This window comes from Peromyscus leucopus, chromosome 2 (genome assembly GCF_004664715.2).
Source record: "Peromyscus leucopus breed LL Stock chromosome 2, UCI_PerLeu_2.1, whole genome shotgun sequence".
Lineage (NCBI taxonomy): Eukaryota > Metazoa > Chordata > Mammalia > Rodentia > Cricetidae > Peromyscus > Peromyscus leucopus.
Genome location: NC_051064.1, coordinates 89945928 through 89964418, shown reverse-complemented (window position 1 = coordinate 89964418; position 18491 = coordinate 89945928). Strand labels below are relative to the sequence as shown.

Genomic DNA, 18491 nt, shown 5'->3' with positions numbered 1-18491 from the left:
ACAGAAAGTGTTCCAACTGTATCCAATAGCCAGTAATTCCAGAACCAGGTAAGATGAGACCCCAGGTAGAATCCCTGGATTAGTGCTTAGTTTGGGTCATGCTAGACACTGCATGACTGACTGACCGGTGGAATTTAAGTCACAGAACAATGAAGTTAAAAAGGAACCAGGAAATGTATCCTAGTTGGCTTTTGCACCATATTTATTACCAGAAGATCTAATGGCTGCTCTGGAATGCTCAGCGCATTGGACGGCTGAGGAGAGCTAAGAAATTCAAGTGTCATGCAAGTTTTTAAAAAGACTATTTAAAATAAATGGTGAATGTTCTTGTGGTATGGATCAACAGGCCTTCAGTGAATACCAGGAAAAGTACCAGGGGTGTCTGGAACAAGTAAAATATACATCTTTTAGAAGTCTAGTAAAATGATAATCCATTTACACATAGTTTATAAATAGCTTATGGGAGGCTCTGCCTTGTAGAACTCAGCCATGACTATCATGAACACAAATGCCTGGAAAGACATCTCAGTGGGGGACTTGTGGAGAGAAAGCCGCATACTAAACAAAAAGAGAGTACATTCCGGATTACCTCTGCCAGCAAATGAAAGGCCTGTGGTGGCTAAATTAAAGGGCCATGGGAGATAAGCAAATGTGTTGTTTCCCAGCTGGGGTGCTATATGTTTCTTGTATCCTGGGCTAATCTCACATTTGCCACCTACCCCCTTGGTCCCCGAAGAATTGTGTTTGTCTCAGTCTTTATTGAATCTGATCGCCAGTTAACTTAGAATTAGGGCAGATGTGGATTCAGTCAGGTAAGGGCTCCCCACTCCAGCTTCATCCCCAAATCCATCAAGCCCCGTTTTGTTGTCCACATTGTCAAGCCTAGCTCAGTTAAAGAAAGAAAAAATAATAATAACAATGATGATGAAGTGGCTTGAGGGACGCATTATCATCCTTGATTGATGAGCTGTCAGCTTATGTCACTTGGGATCCTGTGGAGAAATTTGTAAACAACTGCAAGAGTTTACTGATCTCTGGCCAGTTGTGAAATTTGGCACTCGGTGTTTGCTTCTTAATGTGGGAGGATTAACTCCAGAATGCTGAGTCTCCACATGTGGACAGGGAAGATGTATTCCCTTAGCTCCTCGGCTGTGACCAGCAGCTTCAATCCACATGTGGATGCAGAGAAGGCAAAGGAGGCTGCTGAGCCACAATGCTAACCATTGTGGCAGACATCTCTCTCTCTCTCTCTCTCTCTCTCTCTCTCTCTCTCTCTCTCTCTCTCTCTCTCCCTCCCTCCCTCCCTCTCTCTCTCTCTCAGGCCTGGGCTTTTGCATAACATGTCCTTTTGGTTTGCTTTGCTTTCCAGGCTTCTGGAATACACACAGGAGACAGCAGGCCGGGTCTCTTCTACCCCAGTTCAGTGCAGATGTGCAGCAAATGTTAGCAGGCTCTGTTTTTTTTCTTCTAATGACAAAGGGTAAGTTGTTTTTGCCAATACGGTCACTCATAAGTCTCAGACAACAGCTAAGCCACCAGCTAATTAACCCCTGGGTCTCAGGCTTTCCCTGGGGGGCTTCCAAAATACAGAGCCAAAGTGAAGGCGGGAAGACACCATTAGCACTACATAATGTAAGTAAACACTTAATGTGTTTGCTTTGCCTGCCTGCTGACCACCTGCCTCCCCAGTCTCCCAGGCAGGTAGCATATATGGGATGTCCTGGCTGCAGTCCTGCACAGGGAGCCTCTCCTTAGGCCCAGCCATCTGCGAATCTAATCTCCGTCTCTGGAACCTGGTAGCATGTATCTCCTCTTACTTCAGCTGCTTGTGCTCTTGCCTCTGGGGAAGGCAGGCCGATGTGTGGACAGCTGCCAGAGTCAGAGCTCTTTTTCCTTTGTGCTCCTAGAAAGGGGTCGCAGAGATCTCCACATGGCCAACCATGAGGAAGCAGAAGACAAGCCAGATCTGTTTGTGGCGGTGCCACACCTCATAGGCGCCAGCCAGGCTGGGGAAGGCCAGAGGCAGAGAGAGAAGATGCTGTCCAGGCTTGGAAGACTCTGGAAGAAACCTGAGACAGAACTTCACCCCATAAAGGATGTGGAAAGTGATCATGTCCCACTGGGATCCAGGCCCTCACTCAGCCAGCAGATGAGAGGAAAGTGGAGAGATCTCCTCTTCAGGAGGAAGCCAAGAAATTCTGGCATCGCTTCATGTTCAGAAAAGGCCCAGCCTCCCGGGGGGTCATCTTGCCCATCAAAAGCCATGAAGTACATTGGGAGACCTGCAGGACAGTGCCCTTCAACCAGGTATGCATTCTAGGGGGAAAGCAGCCAGAGTCTGCAAGACTTGGGGACAGCTAGGTCGAATGGCAGGCTGGGAAGAGGCTGACAAGAGCCTGTGCCTTGCCTGATTCCACGTTGTGGGATTTGGCCAAAGGTGATCATCTTTCCATTTCTCTCCTTTCCTCCTCACACCTCATTGTTCCTTGGCATGCTGGAAATGCTCCATGCTAGCATGGTGGCACAGCCCGTATTGGTAGTCATCATTTGGAAGGCACAGAGCATTGTTGAGTGTGTATATTTTTAGTGGGTATTATCTACAGAGAAAAGTAAGGCTCAGTTAGGAAACTGGGAATTTAGAGCAATTGCCAGAACTACCTTGCAGTTCATCTCCATCTTCATGAAGATTAGAAAAGCATGTAAATCAAACTAGAGGTGAGGTGGGATACCCTGGCTATCTCTCTGGGTGCCCCTACATGCATTTCTGATGCTCACACCTTACTACCTCACAGGTTCATGAAAGCTTTCTTTAATAGTTGCTAAATTTATCTGATGTTTAAAATGTTCCTGCAGAAACTCTATGTTGTGATTCTCGCTATCATTTCTTGGCGTTGTGAGAGCAAAACATAATTTAGAGTGTAATTTATGTTCCTCACAGGTTTTCAAAAATAACCTTGATGTGAAATCACATCTCTTTCCTTATCCTGCTTCCTAACTTGTGCTGGCTAGCTTATAGTGACCATGATCAGGTCTGCACTATTAAGACAAAGGAACATTCTACTATTTTGCTTCCTCCAGTCCTGGCAACACCTGCATTCCAAATGCTAAATTAAAATACAGAAAATGCATCAAAAAGACACTGAACCAGAAGCAGTGCAGGAGAGACTAAAATTTTACAGTCTAGTAACACCGCCCAATTAAGTAGGCAGTATTCTAAGGCAATTGACTGTGTAGCAAAGACAAGCCAGTCATCAAGTAATAATATCTGCTTTGCTGGTCCGTGTGCAATTAGAAAATTGCTCCTAAGACTAGGGCAATCAAGTTTCCTTTGAAATTCTTACTTTTTAATTCTATTGCTAATTAAATTAAAATGACGGAGTTTGACTCAGATATTTTGAAAGACACATAAAACTGGGCGTATGGGCTTATGAGAAAGCGGCACAGGTGATGTAACATAGGTCCATACATTGTGACTCTGCTGCTTCACAGATTTGACTGCTTTAGAGCTCAAATAAAACAGGATGGAATTAAACTCGTGGTATCTGGCCTATTCCATGATTAACTGACCAGTATTTACTGAGAAGCTGCTGTACACAATGCCCTATGGGGGACAGAAAGGTAGGGTCGCCATTACAGATTTTTGTTCCCAACTGGCTGTATCCACCGAGGTGAAAATTCTTTCAAGTGTGCTGTTTATGGTGGGAGTTATTTTCATGTTAACTTAAGGCTTTTAGAGGCTAACTGATGAGTTACTCCATAAGGAAAGTTTGTCTCTAATGGACATCGTCTCTTGGCTATCACAAAGTGTATTCCCAATTCAGATTATTCTAAAGGCTTCTGTGTCACGAGTGATACGAAATGCCTTGAGATGACCTAATCTGTTTGCCTTTCAGACAGTTGCCCATGAAGACTGTGAAAAAGTTGTTGTCCCGAACAACCTTTGCTTTGGGAAGTGCGGGTCCGTTCATTTTCCTGGAGCCGAGACACATCCCTATCAACTTCTGCTCCCACTGCTCACCCACCAAACTCACCACCATGCACTTGAGGCTGAACTGCACTAGCCCAAGCCCCGTGGTCAAGGTGGTGACGCAAGTGGAGGAATGCCAGTGCGTGACAAAGACAGAACATGGAGAGGAGCACTTCCTAGCGGCTGGTTCTCATGAGTCCTTCATCCCTGGGCTTTCAGCTTCCAAAGCCATCCCACGATTACCTCTGAAAACAAAGCCTCAGCAGAACAAGTGAGGGTTGCTCAATCTGGAAACGTTGAGTGGGTGCATAAAGGGGAAATTGTCTCCCCCCGCTTTTTTTCACTTGTGTTTAGACGCGGTCTTATGTATTCTGGGCCTCAAATGCTATATGGCTAGGGATGACAACCTTAAGCTCCAGATCCACTTCCTGAGTGTTGGGATTTCAGGCATTCACTGTAACACCTCGCTCTCAGAAGGATTTCTAAGAGGATTTTGCATACTTTGATGCTGCCTTTGAGATTTAGGAAATATTTTGATTCTATTGAGTGGCTTTTGCCACAGATGTGGGAAGCAGCTTGCTTGACAGCCCATATTTTTTCTTTCCTTTTTATACTCTCCACATGAAGTTTTTACTGTTGGTTATCTGACTTTGAAGAAGGAATATTGAGGCTACTTTTAGCAGTTCACACATGGAGGGGGCTCAGGCACTAGGAACCAAACCATTTCCTGGATTATGAGGAAGATGCAGGAACAGTGTTAGAGTCAAAGGCCACTCGTAGAAGTTACTAAGAAACACAGTAAGTGTCCCGTTAAATACATTGCAAGTCGCTTTAAAGGGAAACTGTTTACAGGTGAAATCTACTCACAGGCCTTTGAATCTTGTAGCAAGTTGGGTTTCTGTGTTTGGGCTCCTCGCTATTGTCTAAGAGTGTGTGTGACAAATAGGACTCATCAGATGCTTCAATGTAAAGTTCTGAACATGATCCAAGTGTTGTAATACATTAAATTTCAGCGTGTGGAGAATTCTCGGAATTACTGTGTCACGTACTGTCTGGTACTGGTTTTTCAGGAGTACTTCTGAAATGACTTCATGGGCTTATGACACTGGGCCTGGCTGCTGATTTCACAAGCAGTCCCTGTGTAAGTCACTCAGCCACTGTCCCTTAGCAATTGCCTCCTTCCTGCCTGCATTTATTTGTGTCAAATATTATTCAGCATTGGCTTTCTCCAGCCAGATTACTTTCTAACGGTAGTTTTTTTTTATTATTATTTATTTAGAATCACTTGATTTAAATCTCTTTACTTTTAGTACTCCCCAACACCCCCACACCTCCCCAAGTAATGACTAATTACTGTTTATCAAGAAATTAATTTTACATTTTAATTCTATCCCTCTTAAATCACCATCTAACATGCTGCTCTGAAGAAGCAAACACATTTATAGTTAGTGTATATTATGCAACACATCCATGTAATAGAATATGAGCTACAGAAATACACATGTGGTATTTACAAGAGCATATATTATACCCTTTGGTGGTCAAAGACAACCTAATTGGCCAAGATGTGGTCATAAGGATGAAACTGTTAAGCATTAATGATATCCCAGCTGGTCAATATATTTTGGTGCCAAAAGCTATTGAGCATCTGTCTGGTGTGCAACTGCCTAACTCTGATTATGTAAACCCATCTCTGCCAGTTGGGGTCCCCTTCTCCTCCTTACATCCTCCCAAATCCCTTTTATCTATACTTGCAAATAGGCTCTCAAGCCCGAGCTCCAAACAATTATTAGTTTTATTCAAACTTCTGGCCTGCCCTTCCCTCTCATGTAAACTCCAGATGGGCTAGCTGATAGAGGGGTCAGAGCTTACATTCATACAGCGATTTGTGAGAACCTCATAAAAGTACCCATTCGCCGACATTTTTACTTGCAAGGAAAAGCAGTGTCCAGTGGCTCAGTGTATAAAAAAACACAGGCGTGTAGGACACTGATGAGAGGAAACCACAAACAGTGTGTCATCAGACAGCAGATGCATCTTTTAAATCCATCTACTCCTCTCAAAAAAACTTATGAAGCAGGCAATCACCTATTTTACCAGTAAGAGAGTCAGCCTTGTAAGACTTGTCTCAACTTGCATGGGCAGTATTTTCCTTTCTTTTAACAGATTTTAGAATCCAGATTTACTAGTGGCTGTATTTCCATCTGTGTATAGACTAGTTCACGGTAAAAGATGATGAGACAGCACCCCTTCTGTCACACTCTGGTCCAGATATATCTGCTCTCCTTACATAGCTAGGGGACCCCATTAAACATGGACGCTTTCCATTTGCGGAACTGACTGATGTTCTACACAGGACATCCATGAAAGGCTATAATCAAGGACCTCCTCAGCTTTCCAGTGGCTGACTTGGGTCTTCTAATCCAGCTCCTTGACATTCTCAGTAGAGTGTCTATTATATTTGCTCATTCCTTCTCCATCATTCTAGCTTTATGTCTTACAGGTCTATTATTACAGATGTCTCACTAAGCTGTTTTATCTGAGTGTGTCCCTGGACCAGGTTCTCTGTCAAACATTGCAATGACTCGATTGGTCCTTACTACAAAAGCCTTCCTAAATCTTGGTTTTATATTCCTCTCAGAGAGAGAGAGAGAGAGAGAGAGAAGAAAAAAAAAAAAAAAAAAAAAGAGAGAGAGAGAGAGAGAGAGAGAGAGAGAGAGAAGAGAGAGAGAGAGATTGGAGCTGGGAAAATGGCTCAGTCAGTAAAGTTCTTGTCATAGAGCTTGGTGACTTGAGTTCATGTCCCCAGTACTCATGTAAATGCTAAGTGGTGGCACTCCTCTGTAAACCCAGCCCTGATGCATGTGCGTGCATGCGTGTGTGTATGTGTGCGTGTGTGTATGTGTGCGTGTGCGTGTGCATGTGTGTGTGTGTTTACAGATTCCTGGAGCTGATGGACCAGTCAGCCTAGAGAAATCCATGAGCTCCAGGCTCAGTAAGAGATCCTGTCACAGAGATATTGAGGAAGACACCCAGCATTGACCTCTGACCTCCCCTCTACTACTCATTCATACGAATATGTACTTTTAAACTTTGGATCTCCTCCGGTGTTTTGGCAGTCTTGTGCACACATTGCTTGGTAGCACACAGTATTGTTGTGTGTGTATGCTTTATTCAGCAAAGGCTCCCCAATTATACATGTGCCGTACTAGCTTGAGTGCAAGTTAAACAGAATGTCGGCTCCTGTAGAGCTTCCATGCCTGTGGTAGGATGGTCAAGGAACTTGAAAATCAACCGACTGAAAAGAAGTTGTCTAGGAGGTTTCTTCTCTGCACAGTACCCTGTCTTATTTCTCCAATACCTTTTAGATATTTTTTTTCTCTAAATGTTTCTCTATGTTCTAGAAAGCCGACATTCAGTATTCCCCATGGAGAATAGCTGAGTGAGATTTAAGATTTTATTTTCCCAGTGTGCACTTGTTTTTGGCATCTGATGACAAGGGTCTATTTGTTTTTCACACATAATGCATTTGTGACTGGTTGGCTTTGCCTCTGCTTCACATTCTTTTGGGGCCTGTGAATTTGACAGGAGCAGACACTTCTGGAATAATCATCTTGTCTGAAGATTTCTCTAGAAGTCACACAAGTGACCCTTATTCCAAGGTTAGCCCAAACAAGCCACATGGCAATCTTGACTCCAGTGGTGCTTGAGGATATTAATATTATTGATATTATCATTTCAAATAAAGGATTTCATGCGGCCCAGGCTGGCCGAGAACTCACTATGTACTGAGAATGCCTTAGGACTTAGGATTCTCCTATCGCCACCTCCCGGGTGCCAAGGTTACAGGCATTTCCCATCACGGTCAGTTTCTGGCATTTGCAGTTATCATCCTCCACCAAGGTGAGCTACAGAATTTTCTATGACCTGTCATTGAATCCCTAATTAAGAATGCCATCAATCTTGGCATCTTCAGGAGATTCATTCTATGCAAGACACTATACTAAGAACTTCAGGCTATTTAAAGATAAACAGGATACATTTCCTTCCACTTCACGCCTTTCAGTGTGCAGCAAAGATGTGTACAACAGATAAGGCAACGCCTCTTTCAGGCACAGTAAGAGCTTGCAGTCGTTGAGACTTTACTACATGTTTGGATGCCTTAAATCCTTTTAGGAGACATTTCCTGGTTGTGCGAGAGTGTGTTACATGAATGTCTCTGAGAATGGAATCTATGGTCTCATGCACGGCAGGTCAGCTTCCTACTCAACCCTTACATATATAGGTTTTTTTTTTTTTTTTTTTTTTTTTTTTTTTTTTTTTTTTTCTGACCAGGAATTAAAGACTTCATTCATTCATAACAAGTTCCTCAGAGACTAAGAGCACTGGGTAGATGCTCTTCCAGAGGAACAGGGTTCTATTCCCAGCACTTACATGGTGACCTACAACCATTTGTAACTCCAGTTCCAGAAGTGCCAATGTCCTCCTCTGGCTTCCAAAGGCCCTGTAGACAAATCATGTACAGATCTACATGAAGACAAAATGCCCATACACATAAAATAAAAATAAAGGAAAATTTATTTCATTCATCCAGTCTCCTATATTTATGTGTGTCTGTGCTGAACACAGTACAAAGAATATGAATAAATAGGCACATGATTATCTGGACATAATCCCAGACCTTTGAAGTCTACAGTACAGGAACAAGTAAAAATACATGCTTTTGCTTCCTATTCATTCTTTTATAAAGCATACTGTGCTGATCCCTCCAAAAATCTCACCCCCAAGCTCAGAAACTGCTTTCGGAGGGAAGCCTTCCATAACCCCAGCCAAGCTTGGGTTCACTGCTTGCATCCCTCTGTGATACTGCATTTCTTTATATCATACTTCATCGCAGATCATAATTATACTTTTGTTTCTATCATTAACCAAATTCTAAGTTCCGTGAGAACAGAGACTATATAGGGGTATCTTTCCCCATTGTAGTTGGTTCCTAGAGGAGTCTAGTACAGCATGTGTAGAGCTTGAAAAATGGGTTTGTAAGTACAAAAGGTGCAATATTAATGTATGTCACATGCTGAACATATATAATGTGTCAAGAACAGTGCCAAGTTCTCTCTCTCTCTCTCTCTCTCTCTCTCTCTCTCTCTCTCTCTCTCTCTCTCTCTCTCTCTCTCACACACACAAACACACACATACACTAACACATACATGCACACATACATATATGGAGAGAGATTTTATATATAATTTCATTGAATCTGCATGAAAATGCCCAGAGTAGAGAATTCAGTGCCAAGTTTTCTAGGTGACAATGCCCAGGCCCCGACAATAGGAACCTTGCTCAAGTGTCACTGCTAAGAAGTGGCAGAAGGTGAATGACTCCCACACTTGTTTCTCCCTCCACTGTTTCAAGGAAAAAAAAACGTGTCACACACACCAGTAAACCCGTACATTCTATGCATATATGCATCCGTATGCACATAAAGACACGCACACAATACGCCTGGGTTCATCTAACGTCTATCCCTTCTTTAGGTTCCAAAGCCCTTTCTAAAGTCGTAGTAACAGTAAAGTACTTTCAACTCCGGTGCCAGAAAACACAGCCCAGAAGGCATTAAATATGCTTACTTCATTGACATGGAAGCTGGCTGAGTCAGCATCTCTACACTCTCTTGGGGACATGGGCTCCTTCCTTCTTGCCTGTCACTGCCGATCCCCACACACTCTTCTCGGTGACAATGTGGTTGTGGCTCCATCATCTACATGCCAGTGTCTATAGTAGAGAAGAAAAAGGATGTCCAGCGGTGTCTCATCCTGCAAGAGTGTTGGGACTTGAGCCCCAGCTCTGGAAACAGTTCTCTTCACTTTTTTCCCCTTGTAAAGAACTTAGTACAATCGGAATGCCCAAGATAATTGAATAATGAAATGAAGAATAAGAGAAAGAGAGCTGTTGGGCAGCCAAAAATATCGTCATCCATAGCCATACTGCTTTTTTTTTTCCTGGTTGTCATTACTTCCTCTCTAGTTCATCAACCCTTTAACAGAAGTCCTGTGTATTATACACATCTTTGTTGTACTTCCGTCTCTAATACATTGTTTTATAGTATGTGTATACACAAATACATAATGCATCATTTTAATGTTTTAAAGGAATGAAATGAGTATAAATGAGCATGTTTCATGAACTACTCTTGGAAGGGTAGCTTACATATGTGGGGCTTGTGAGTATCAGTGCACACATGTAAGCCACACCGAGTTTCTGAGTAGAATACTGTAAAAAGGCCTGAACTGAACTGTGCACACATGTTGGAGTATTCAGGGCAGAAAGCTTTGCATTTACCTGAGTGTCCCAAAGCTTTCTCAGGGGCAGAGATTGTTCCGCACGATAACAAACTGGAATAGAGAGGAAGAACAGAGGTCAGAGATGCCTGAAGAAATCTTAGAATACTCCTGCACAGGCCTCTTCCTGCTGGACGGCCACAAAGCCAGGTCTCTGTGTTGGGGACAGAAGTCACAGTTTTGAGGACAGCTCATGATCTCTGCTTCCTCGTCTAAGCCGGATCTGCACTGTGGAGTTCACGGTGGTGATAAGGTGAGTAACTCACTGAGTGAAGGACACTTTCCTGTAATGCTCGTTTCCTAAAGCCAGGCCTCCTGTCCCCTCCCGCACTTTCAGCTCAGATTGTCACAGCACTGCTTCCCTCCTTCCTCTTCTCCTTAGTCCTCCTACTTCTCTGAAAAAAAAAAAAAGGGAAAAAGAAAAAAAAAACATAAAACAAACAAGCAAGCAGCAGTGGCCCACCTGGGCTGAGTTTGGGTTAATACTTTCCAAGGAAATTGTTACAACTTCCTTTTGTCTGCCAACTAAAAGAAACACACCTCTTTCATGACCAATGCCGGAAAACAAGAATTTCCAGTAGGCATGTTTCTGTACCGTGCAATCATGTCAATGCGAGGAGCCTGGATTCCTGTTCAACAAAGGAAGTGAACACTTACCTCAGGCAAAGGATGCTCTCTTCTAGATGCTTCTACCTAGCTTAATGTGTCTTAGAAGACTGATGAATGCTTCTCCAGGGAACTTGGTTGGGCCATTACAGGGGTTCTCAAAGAAACAAAAGTAGACCCCACGCCCCATTTCCCTGTTTGTCCTTAGGGGTGCTGAGATTATGGCAAAATCGCAACGAACATTGTATAGCAGGTAGACTTCTCTCTGATGTCACATTAAACTACTGTTTCCCTCTGATCTCACTTCGAGGTCTTGCCCTTGCTCACCTCATTTCCAAATATTCAGTTATCTACAGTTCCCTAAGGCTCCTAATTAAAGTCTGCTAAGGTGTCTAGCCCATAGACATAGCAATCCAAAAATAGATACATTGTGAATCCAGGAAGCCTCAGGAATTGGGTTGGCTCATGGGGGTACCTTTACTGGCCAAGAAGGGTACCTTTCCGGCTCCCTGGCTCAAGAAGACAGAATGTGCCTTTTTGAGGAGTTTGGGTTTTATTCCATAGACAACTGCTTTTTAACCCTGTCTCTGTATACTATAATTTTACTATACTTGAGATTTTGAAATACAGAAGCTGTTCTAAGGCCTGGAGGTGGGAGCCGGGGCCAGCACATTGGTCTGCGTGTTTTAAGCCACACAGGTGATTTTTGCCAGTCAGAGTGACTGAAAATCTCTGATCACACCCAGCAAAGTCCTAGGCTCACACCCAGCGCTGGAAAGCAAGCAAACAACAACCGAAATAACAAAACCAAACCAAACCAGGAACTAAAATCTTTGTATGGCAGGAATTCCGAACACTTCTTCAGACTGTGTGAGAGTCCGGCTGTACTGTTCCCTCACCCTCTCGGGCGGGTGCTGTGCTTTTCTACCAGGACTCTGCTGAGTTCTTCAGGTCGGGGTATGGAAAGCTAAGGAGACACACTTCGCCTTTCTGATTTACTCTGTTGGTTTTGTTGGCTCACACAGGTGAGGCAAGAGTTTTACTCAACACATTTTGGTTTGGTTTGGTTTTGTCCAAAGAAACTTGGGTCTTTAAGTTGATTTACTCCTCTCAAATATCACTTAAGAAACAAAACAAAACACTTTTTAAATTGCATTTACTCTTTTCTTAGAGTTCAACTTTATGGTTCCATAACCTTCAACTATTATGGCCAATTTTACTTGCTTCAGATATTCAACAGCAATGTCTATTTCTGGGAGTCTGATTCAGTGGATTTGGGGGATTCTCTGGAATCTGAATTTTCCATAAAATATTTTAATATGGAAAATAGTTGAAGAAGTGGAAAGTGATAGGAAGAGTTCCAAGCTCTCCACCTCAGCTCAACCGCTTTGACATTCTGCCTATCTCCCGTGTCGCTCCACGTGTATGAGGTGTGTATTTATACTTGATATGCATTTGTATTTTGTTGGGCAATGTGAAAAGTAAATGCCAGGGTCTAGAGAGATGGCTCAGCAGAGCAGATCACTTAGAGTCTTCTAGACAACCACCCATCCTATTCTGTAGATCCTAACCACACAGGACTCCAGCCCCAGGGGATTTAATGTCCTCTTCTGGCCTTGGTGGGTGCACACAACACAAACATATGCACACACACATAGATACATATAAAAGAATAAAATTAATTTTTTTAAAAAATGTGAATTTCAAGTATTCTGACATTTCACTTTTAATGTAGTGTACTTACTTTCTAAGAATTATGGATATTATCATATGCAGTTAAGACAACGTCACCATTCTTAAGAAAATCAACATTTTTAAGATGCCATCCAGTTGTTTGCATTATGAGAGATACCTTCTGTATCTAGTGCTTTCTTTCTGGCATGATACCAAGGGGGAGCATTAGAGACCTTTGTGGGATAAACAAGACTTCCAGCATCTGTCCAGTCTCATCTGTTCTGGGTCAACTTCAGGAGCAGATCAGACAAATGTCTCAACTTGCCAGAATGTGCATTCCACGGCACACATAACCTATGCCAAGCCCGGCTGCTCATCCAGCTCTCAGATGCACCTCCACTCACCCGTCTGAACTGTAAGAAAGGAGAAAAAGCTCTCTCTCCCTTGTCCTGAGAAACACCAAAGAAGACCCACCTGCCCTCATTTTTATATGTGCTTCTACAAGAAGGCGTCTGCATCATTAACTACACATCCTGGTTTAAGGGAAGAGTCTTGCGTAAGCATAGGAGTCACCGGTCAGGTGACTCCTGGTGCGATTAAAGAGTTAAAATTGCAGTCTGCGTGGTGCTTTGGGGCAGCGGTAAGGAGGAGGGGTCATGGGAGTCATCGTGTGGTGTGTTTTCATGCTGAAACTGTCTCCACAGGACAGCCTCCGCTGCCGCTGCATATGCTGTAATTTTTAACACACTCTTAATCGTTACCGAGCACCCACACAAGGCTTCGTAATGACAGCCTGGTCGTTCCCGCAGCAATTAATAAATGACAGACAGCACATCCAGGAAAGAGTCTGAGAGTTCAGACTTTCACAAGTCGGGCCCGAGAAGGTTCCTGGATGCAGGACTTCCTAAACCCGAGGTCACGTTCTACTGTTGCCTACGTGTCTCCACACAGTCCCACCCCCAGGCTCTTCCTAAGCAGGAAAAGTCAGAGAGAGAGGAAGGAGTGAACAGGATATTGCTTACTGAAAAAACTCCACCGAGGAGTGACTTTTTGTAACACTGTTATAATGGAAGTTTCCACGTGCCTGAGAGGGCCCAGAAGAAGACTGTCAGAAGAGCCCCGTGTGCTGTCTATTGTGTGCATCTGGGAGCTTCCTGGGTGCCTCTATCCAGAGCAGCACAGGCAACTAATAAACCCAAGATGCGTCTTCAGGGAGAGTGGCCGGTCTTTCACTGTTGATTCTCCTGAATTCCTAGCTGCCTGTTTGCTGCAGGCTTTTCTCCTCATAACTGTATCCTGCGTTTCCTAGCAAGTTTTCTCAGGCACATTTGCTGCGCCACTCATGTCAATCAGTTTGCGCGTGCGCGCGTGCGCGCGTGTGCGTGTGCGTGTGTGTGTGTGTGTGTCATGAGCTCACATGTGTTTAAACAGCTAAGTCTGAGTCTTCCTTCTGTGGCACTGTGGAGTGTCAAAAAGGGAAATGCCAGTGGCCTAATTTTTCCAGGTATTACATGTGGATGTCATGAACTCCAAGATGGTCTGTTGAATTCATACATTTGGAAAATCTGTTAAAAGTTATTTCTCCAGTGTTTGTGGCTGTAAGACACAACAGAAGTGACTGTTTTTATTTCTCTGATTTTCCTTAAAGGACGCGGTGATCTCTCCTGAGGTTGACAGACTCGCACTGAGAAGTGCTGGGTCCTTCTTTCTACTCCCCTGGAGAGCACAGCACTTCTGTTAGAAGAGGTTAGAAACCATTCAGACCTAAGCACTCAGCTCCCCTCCTCTCCACTCCAACACCTCCCACCCTCCAGCCCCTGCCTTTTCTTTGTCATTTGATGTTGCGGACTGAGGGACTGAGCGACTGAGCCTTTTCCTGACGATGCTAACCATCCTCCTGGGTCTACTGAATCCACTGGTGTCCCTGCTCTCACCGAGTGTGACTTCCCCGTTCTCCTTCGTCTCTCTTCTCCACGTCAGGATTTTGTCCTAAAGACAAACCAGGCATCTCTCTCCTGAAACACAAATAAGAAACAACTTCTTTGGTTATCAGCTTCTTGCGGCAATAATCGATGCCTCCATTTCCAAATGATCTACCTTCTCTTGAATTATTTAGTCATTCAAATGGATTCTTAGTTCTCCAGGAAATTTCTAATCACCAAATCCAGTGGTCTTTCCTCAGCACCATGATCAGCCTTTTTTTGTGCTTTCCTGTTTCTGACTGTCCCCTCTCCTGACCCTTCTTTCACCTCCTGAATGTCTAAAACCCGTCAGTGTTCCCAGTAAAGACCAGGCTCAGACCCATCCCCAACTGTCTGGTCACCATTCTGACTCTTATTTTGAATGCCTTCTCCCCCCATTTTCCCACAAGGCAGGGGTCCATAGACACTGATGTAATGGGCCAGAGAGAGCCTGAACCCATTGTTGAAATTATAATTTCATTGGTACCCAACCTTTCTGTTCATTTACAGATTGTCTAAGGCTGCTTTACAGTACAATGTTAGAGCTGAATAGTTGCAACAAAAAACTATTAGGCTCAAGATTCAAAATTATTTCTGTCTCTTTATGGAATGTTTTACAAACCCCATCCTGAGGGTTCTAGTCACTTCAATTGACGGTTTCCCTTTTGGATGTGTGGTGGTGGGCAAGGACAGACATACAGCCTTTGGTCTTTCAGCTAAACCTCTGCAAACAACACATTGGCCACCTACATTCTCCTCCTCCCCCTGTTCCTCTTCTTCTAAGTCGTTTGCTGTTCATGGTTCCTGCTACAGAAATGGGTGAAAGTTAAAATGTTCACAACCACTTTTGCCTTACTTCTCAGAAGCAGGATGTGACACGTTTCTTGACCTAAGCTATCAATGGAGATGCACATACCTAAAAAGAAAAAGAGATTTTAAACAAACAGAACATTCATAAGTCAAGAGGTTATTGAGTTGTTTTTGTTTTGTGCATTAACTTAAGTTGTTATCATTTCACTTGGCTTTGCATCTTGGTGAGTGTAAAGCCCAAACTAGAATTACCAAGAGACGAAACCTGGTGAGTTCATATATAATCACATAATCCAGGCACTTTTCTGAGCATGCTCAGTTTAAAGTCATAGTTCAAGAAGGAAAGAAGGAAGACATATTTCTGGGTGTGCTCACCTCAAAGCCATCAAGCACATGTTAAGATGGTGGGCAAAAATGTGTGCAGACAAGCTTAGTTTACATTATAAAGATGGCGGATGTACAGGGGTGCTTCTGGGCATGCTCCATTGAAAGTCTTAGAAGAAAACTTTCTTAAAGAAATAGACACTTTAAAGGTACCAGTTGCAAGAACCATTACATTTTAGTCCTTTCTATCACTCACTAAAACTTTATGTATAATGAGAAATTAAAATCTTTTTCTCTCCCTCACTGTTTAAGACACTCCTAAAAATCTTTTTCTCTGTCCCACCTTGTAAAACCTTTATGCAAATGCTTTAATCCCTCCTTTCCAATAATACTTTTATTCACACAAAGATCCTGCTGCATTCTGGGAACTTAAGTGATTAAAGTGGCTTACCCCTTTCTGCTTTGTTTCATTTCCTGTGCAATTCTTTTAAACTAGCCAATTGTGAAGACTGAAGTCCAGTCCAAGACAACGAGCACCTGGGTTAGAGCTAAAGCCAAGCATGCTTCCTGCCCAGTGTCCTTGCTCTTCTGCTTTTGCACCATTTGGGCACTGGGAACTTATTTCTCCCATTGCTTCACTCAACCACTAATGGGTTAACAAGTACTCTTCAGAGAAAATGAAGTAAAGAGGCTTAGCCTGCCTTGGGAAGAACAATAGTACTTTCCCTGGACTCTCACAGCTGGTCCCAAAGACTCTGCATATTTGAGTGCACACAATAAACAAGGGTGTGTATGGGGTGGGGGAATCATCTTTTTTTTTAATGTATGGATCTGAAGCTCAATGGAAAACAGGGCTGGATATTGACTTGTAAATAATTGTACCACAGGGAATTATTGCATCATTTCTTCCTTTCTTGGATCTTAAATATATGTCAGCTGGTTCTCAAGATTCAGCCTTCTCTCCACTTTTACTGCATTCTCTTTCTTGGAGACCTAATCCACCCATCATCTCTATCATCCCTGCTGAGAGAACTCTACAGAATGCAGAGAAGAGCCTTTCCCAGACCAGTCCTAGAATATCACTCATATATTACTATGGCACTTCTCCGTTTCCTTGGTGTGAGATCTCATTCAATCTCTAGCTCTGATGGCTGTCACCATCAAAAATGTCTTGTAAATTATTATTTATATATTTATTTGAGGGTGACACCCATTACCTGGTATATGCTACGCAAATGCTCCACCACTGTGCCACGTCTTGAATCCTTCTCTACTTTAACATAGTCTTTGTATTGTTTTTCCCAAGGCAGGGATTTTCATCATCTTTCTAGACTCATTTACTGTCTTACTGTTTTGGGACTCTGCTAATCATATTTACGTAGATATGGTAACTTAAGCTATGTATGAGTAGGCTGTATTAATAAAGCATTTTTCCAGGCAGGTATGGTAGCACATAACAATAATCCCAGTACCTGGGTGGTGGAAAGCAGAGGATGAAGAATTTGAGGTCAGCCTGGGCTACATAGCCCAAACTTATGTACAACAAAGCAAGAGCTATGGATGTAGCTCAGTGACAGTGCCCTTGCTTAGCATGTACAAATCCCCGAGTTCAGTCACCAATACCCAGACAGGATGGTTTCCTCTTTGCAGTCTACTTTGACCTGCATTTCTTCAAAGGCTGAGGGAACAGTGACCATCTCAAAGCATCAGTTCCTCCCACCGTGGTAGAGTCCCAGTGCAAACTGCTGAGCCTCATTGCTGGGAGTGGAAGCTGCTTTACTGCACCATTGGCACTGAAAGGAGACCATGTCCTGAAGAACATTGACTTAGAGTAGTGACAACGGAAAGCTTTCGTCATTAAGTGGTCTGTTAGGACCCAGTCAGCCGACAAGGAGCAGAAAGAGGCGGGGAGCCTGACACAGTCAGACTTATTGTCTCCCAGGGAGGGGAGACACCCCTAGGCCAGAGGGATGAAGGACTGCAGGATTGTAAGGTGGACTTTTATTGAGAAATCTGTAGTTGGGTCTGAGGAAGCACAGGTCGCTTTGGGATTGATTGGCATTTGGAGGTGGGGTTAGGAGGAAGGAATTAACCAGGTATTGAGGTAAAGATAGCCGTGCAATTGCGTGTCAGAAGCAATGTGTGAAAATAGCCCGCAGCTCGAGGCTTCCATGGCAAGAAGTCAGTTACCATCAGAGGGCATCATTATGGTGTAGTTTAACTGCCCTGTGACTTCAGCAGCAATGGTGCTGTAGTCTACTCTTTGCACCTTGTTCTGTCTGTCTGTCTGTCTGTCTGTTTTTCCAGCATGGTGAGTGTTAGGCGTTCTTTTCTCTTTTTAGTTGATTTTCATTCTTTCCATTTCAAACAGATTTTAATTTGTTTAGTGTCCTGGAATCTAAATTCATATGAACACCTACCAGAATGTATTTCCCTTTGACATTTATCAAAACGTTACAACCTCAAGTTAATATTTATTTGATGTAGTCAAAACATCCAGAGTAAGCAGCAAACAAACACCAGGTTCAGTTTAGAACATTTAAATCCTTCCAAACATATTGCCGCTCTGCTTTTTGACAATGATGCCTTCAACAGCAGTCTTTCCCAGCTTAGAGCAGGTAATGACCCTGTCCACCGGCTCTTCTTCAGACATAGCTTTGCTTTTGTGGCTCATCATGACTTGACTGTTTTATTCCATTCTCTTCTCTGTCTTTCTACCTATTCTACATGTGATCCATACCACAGGGCCCTTACGTTTTCATGTCTTCATGCGTTCATCAGTCACATTTTCCTCCTCTGGAAATTTG

At 43.3% G+C, this 18491-nt stretch overlaps 1 protein-coding gene across 1 annotated transcript; it reads left to right on the top strand.

Annotated features, from left to right (window-relative positions):
* Positions 1–1605: 1605 nt before the first annotated feature.
* On the top strand, positions 1606–4978 carry Cer1 (cerberus 1, DAN family BMP antagonist). The gene is given in 4 exon segments (XM_028873326.2): positions 1606–2114; positions 2117–2307; positions 3894–3995; positions 3997–4978. Coding segments are annotated over 4 exon segments (852 nt in total). The 5' UTR covers positions 1606–1801; the 3' UTR covers positions 4243–4978.
* The last annotated feature ends 13513 nt before the right edge of the window (positions 4979–18491 follow it).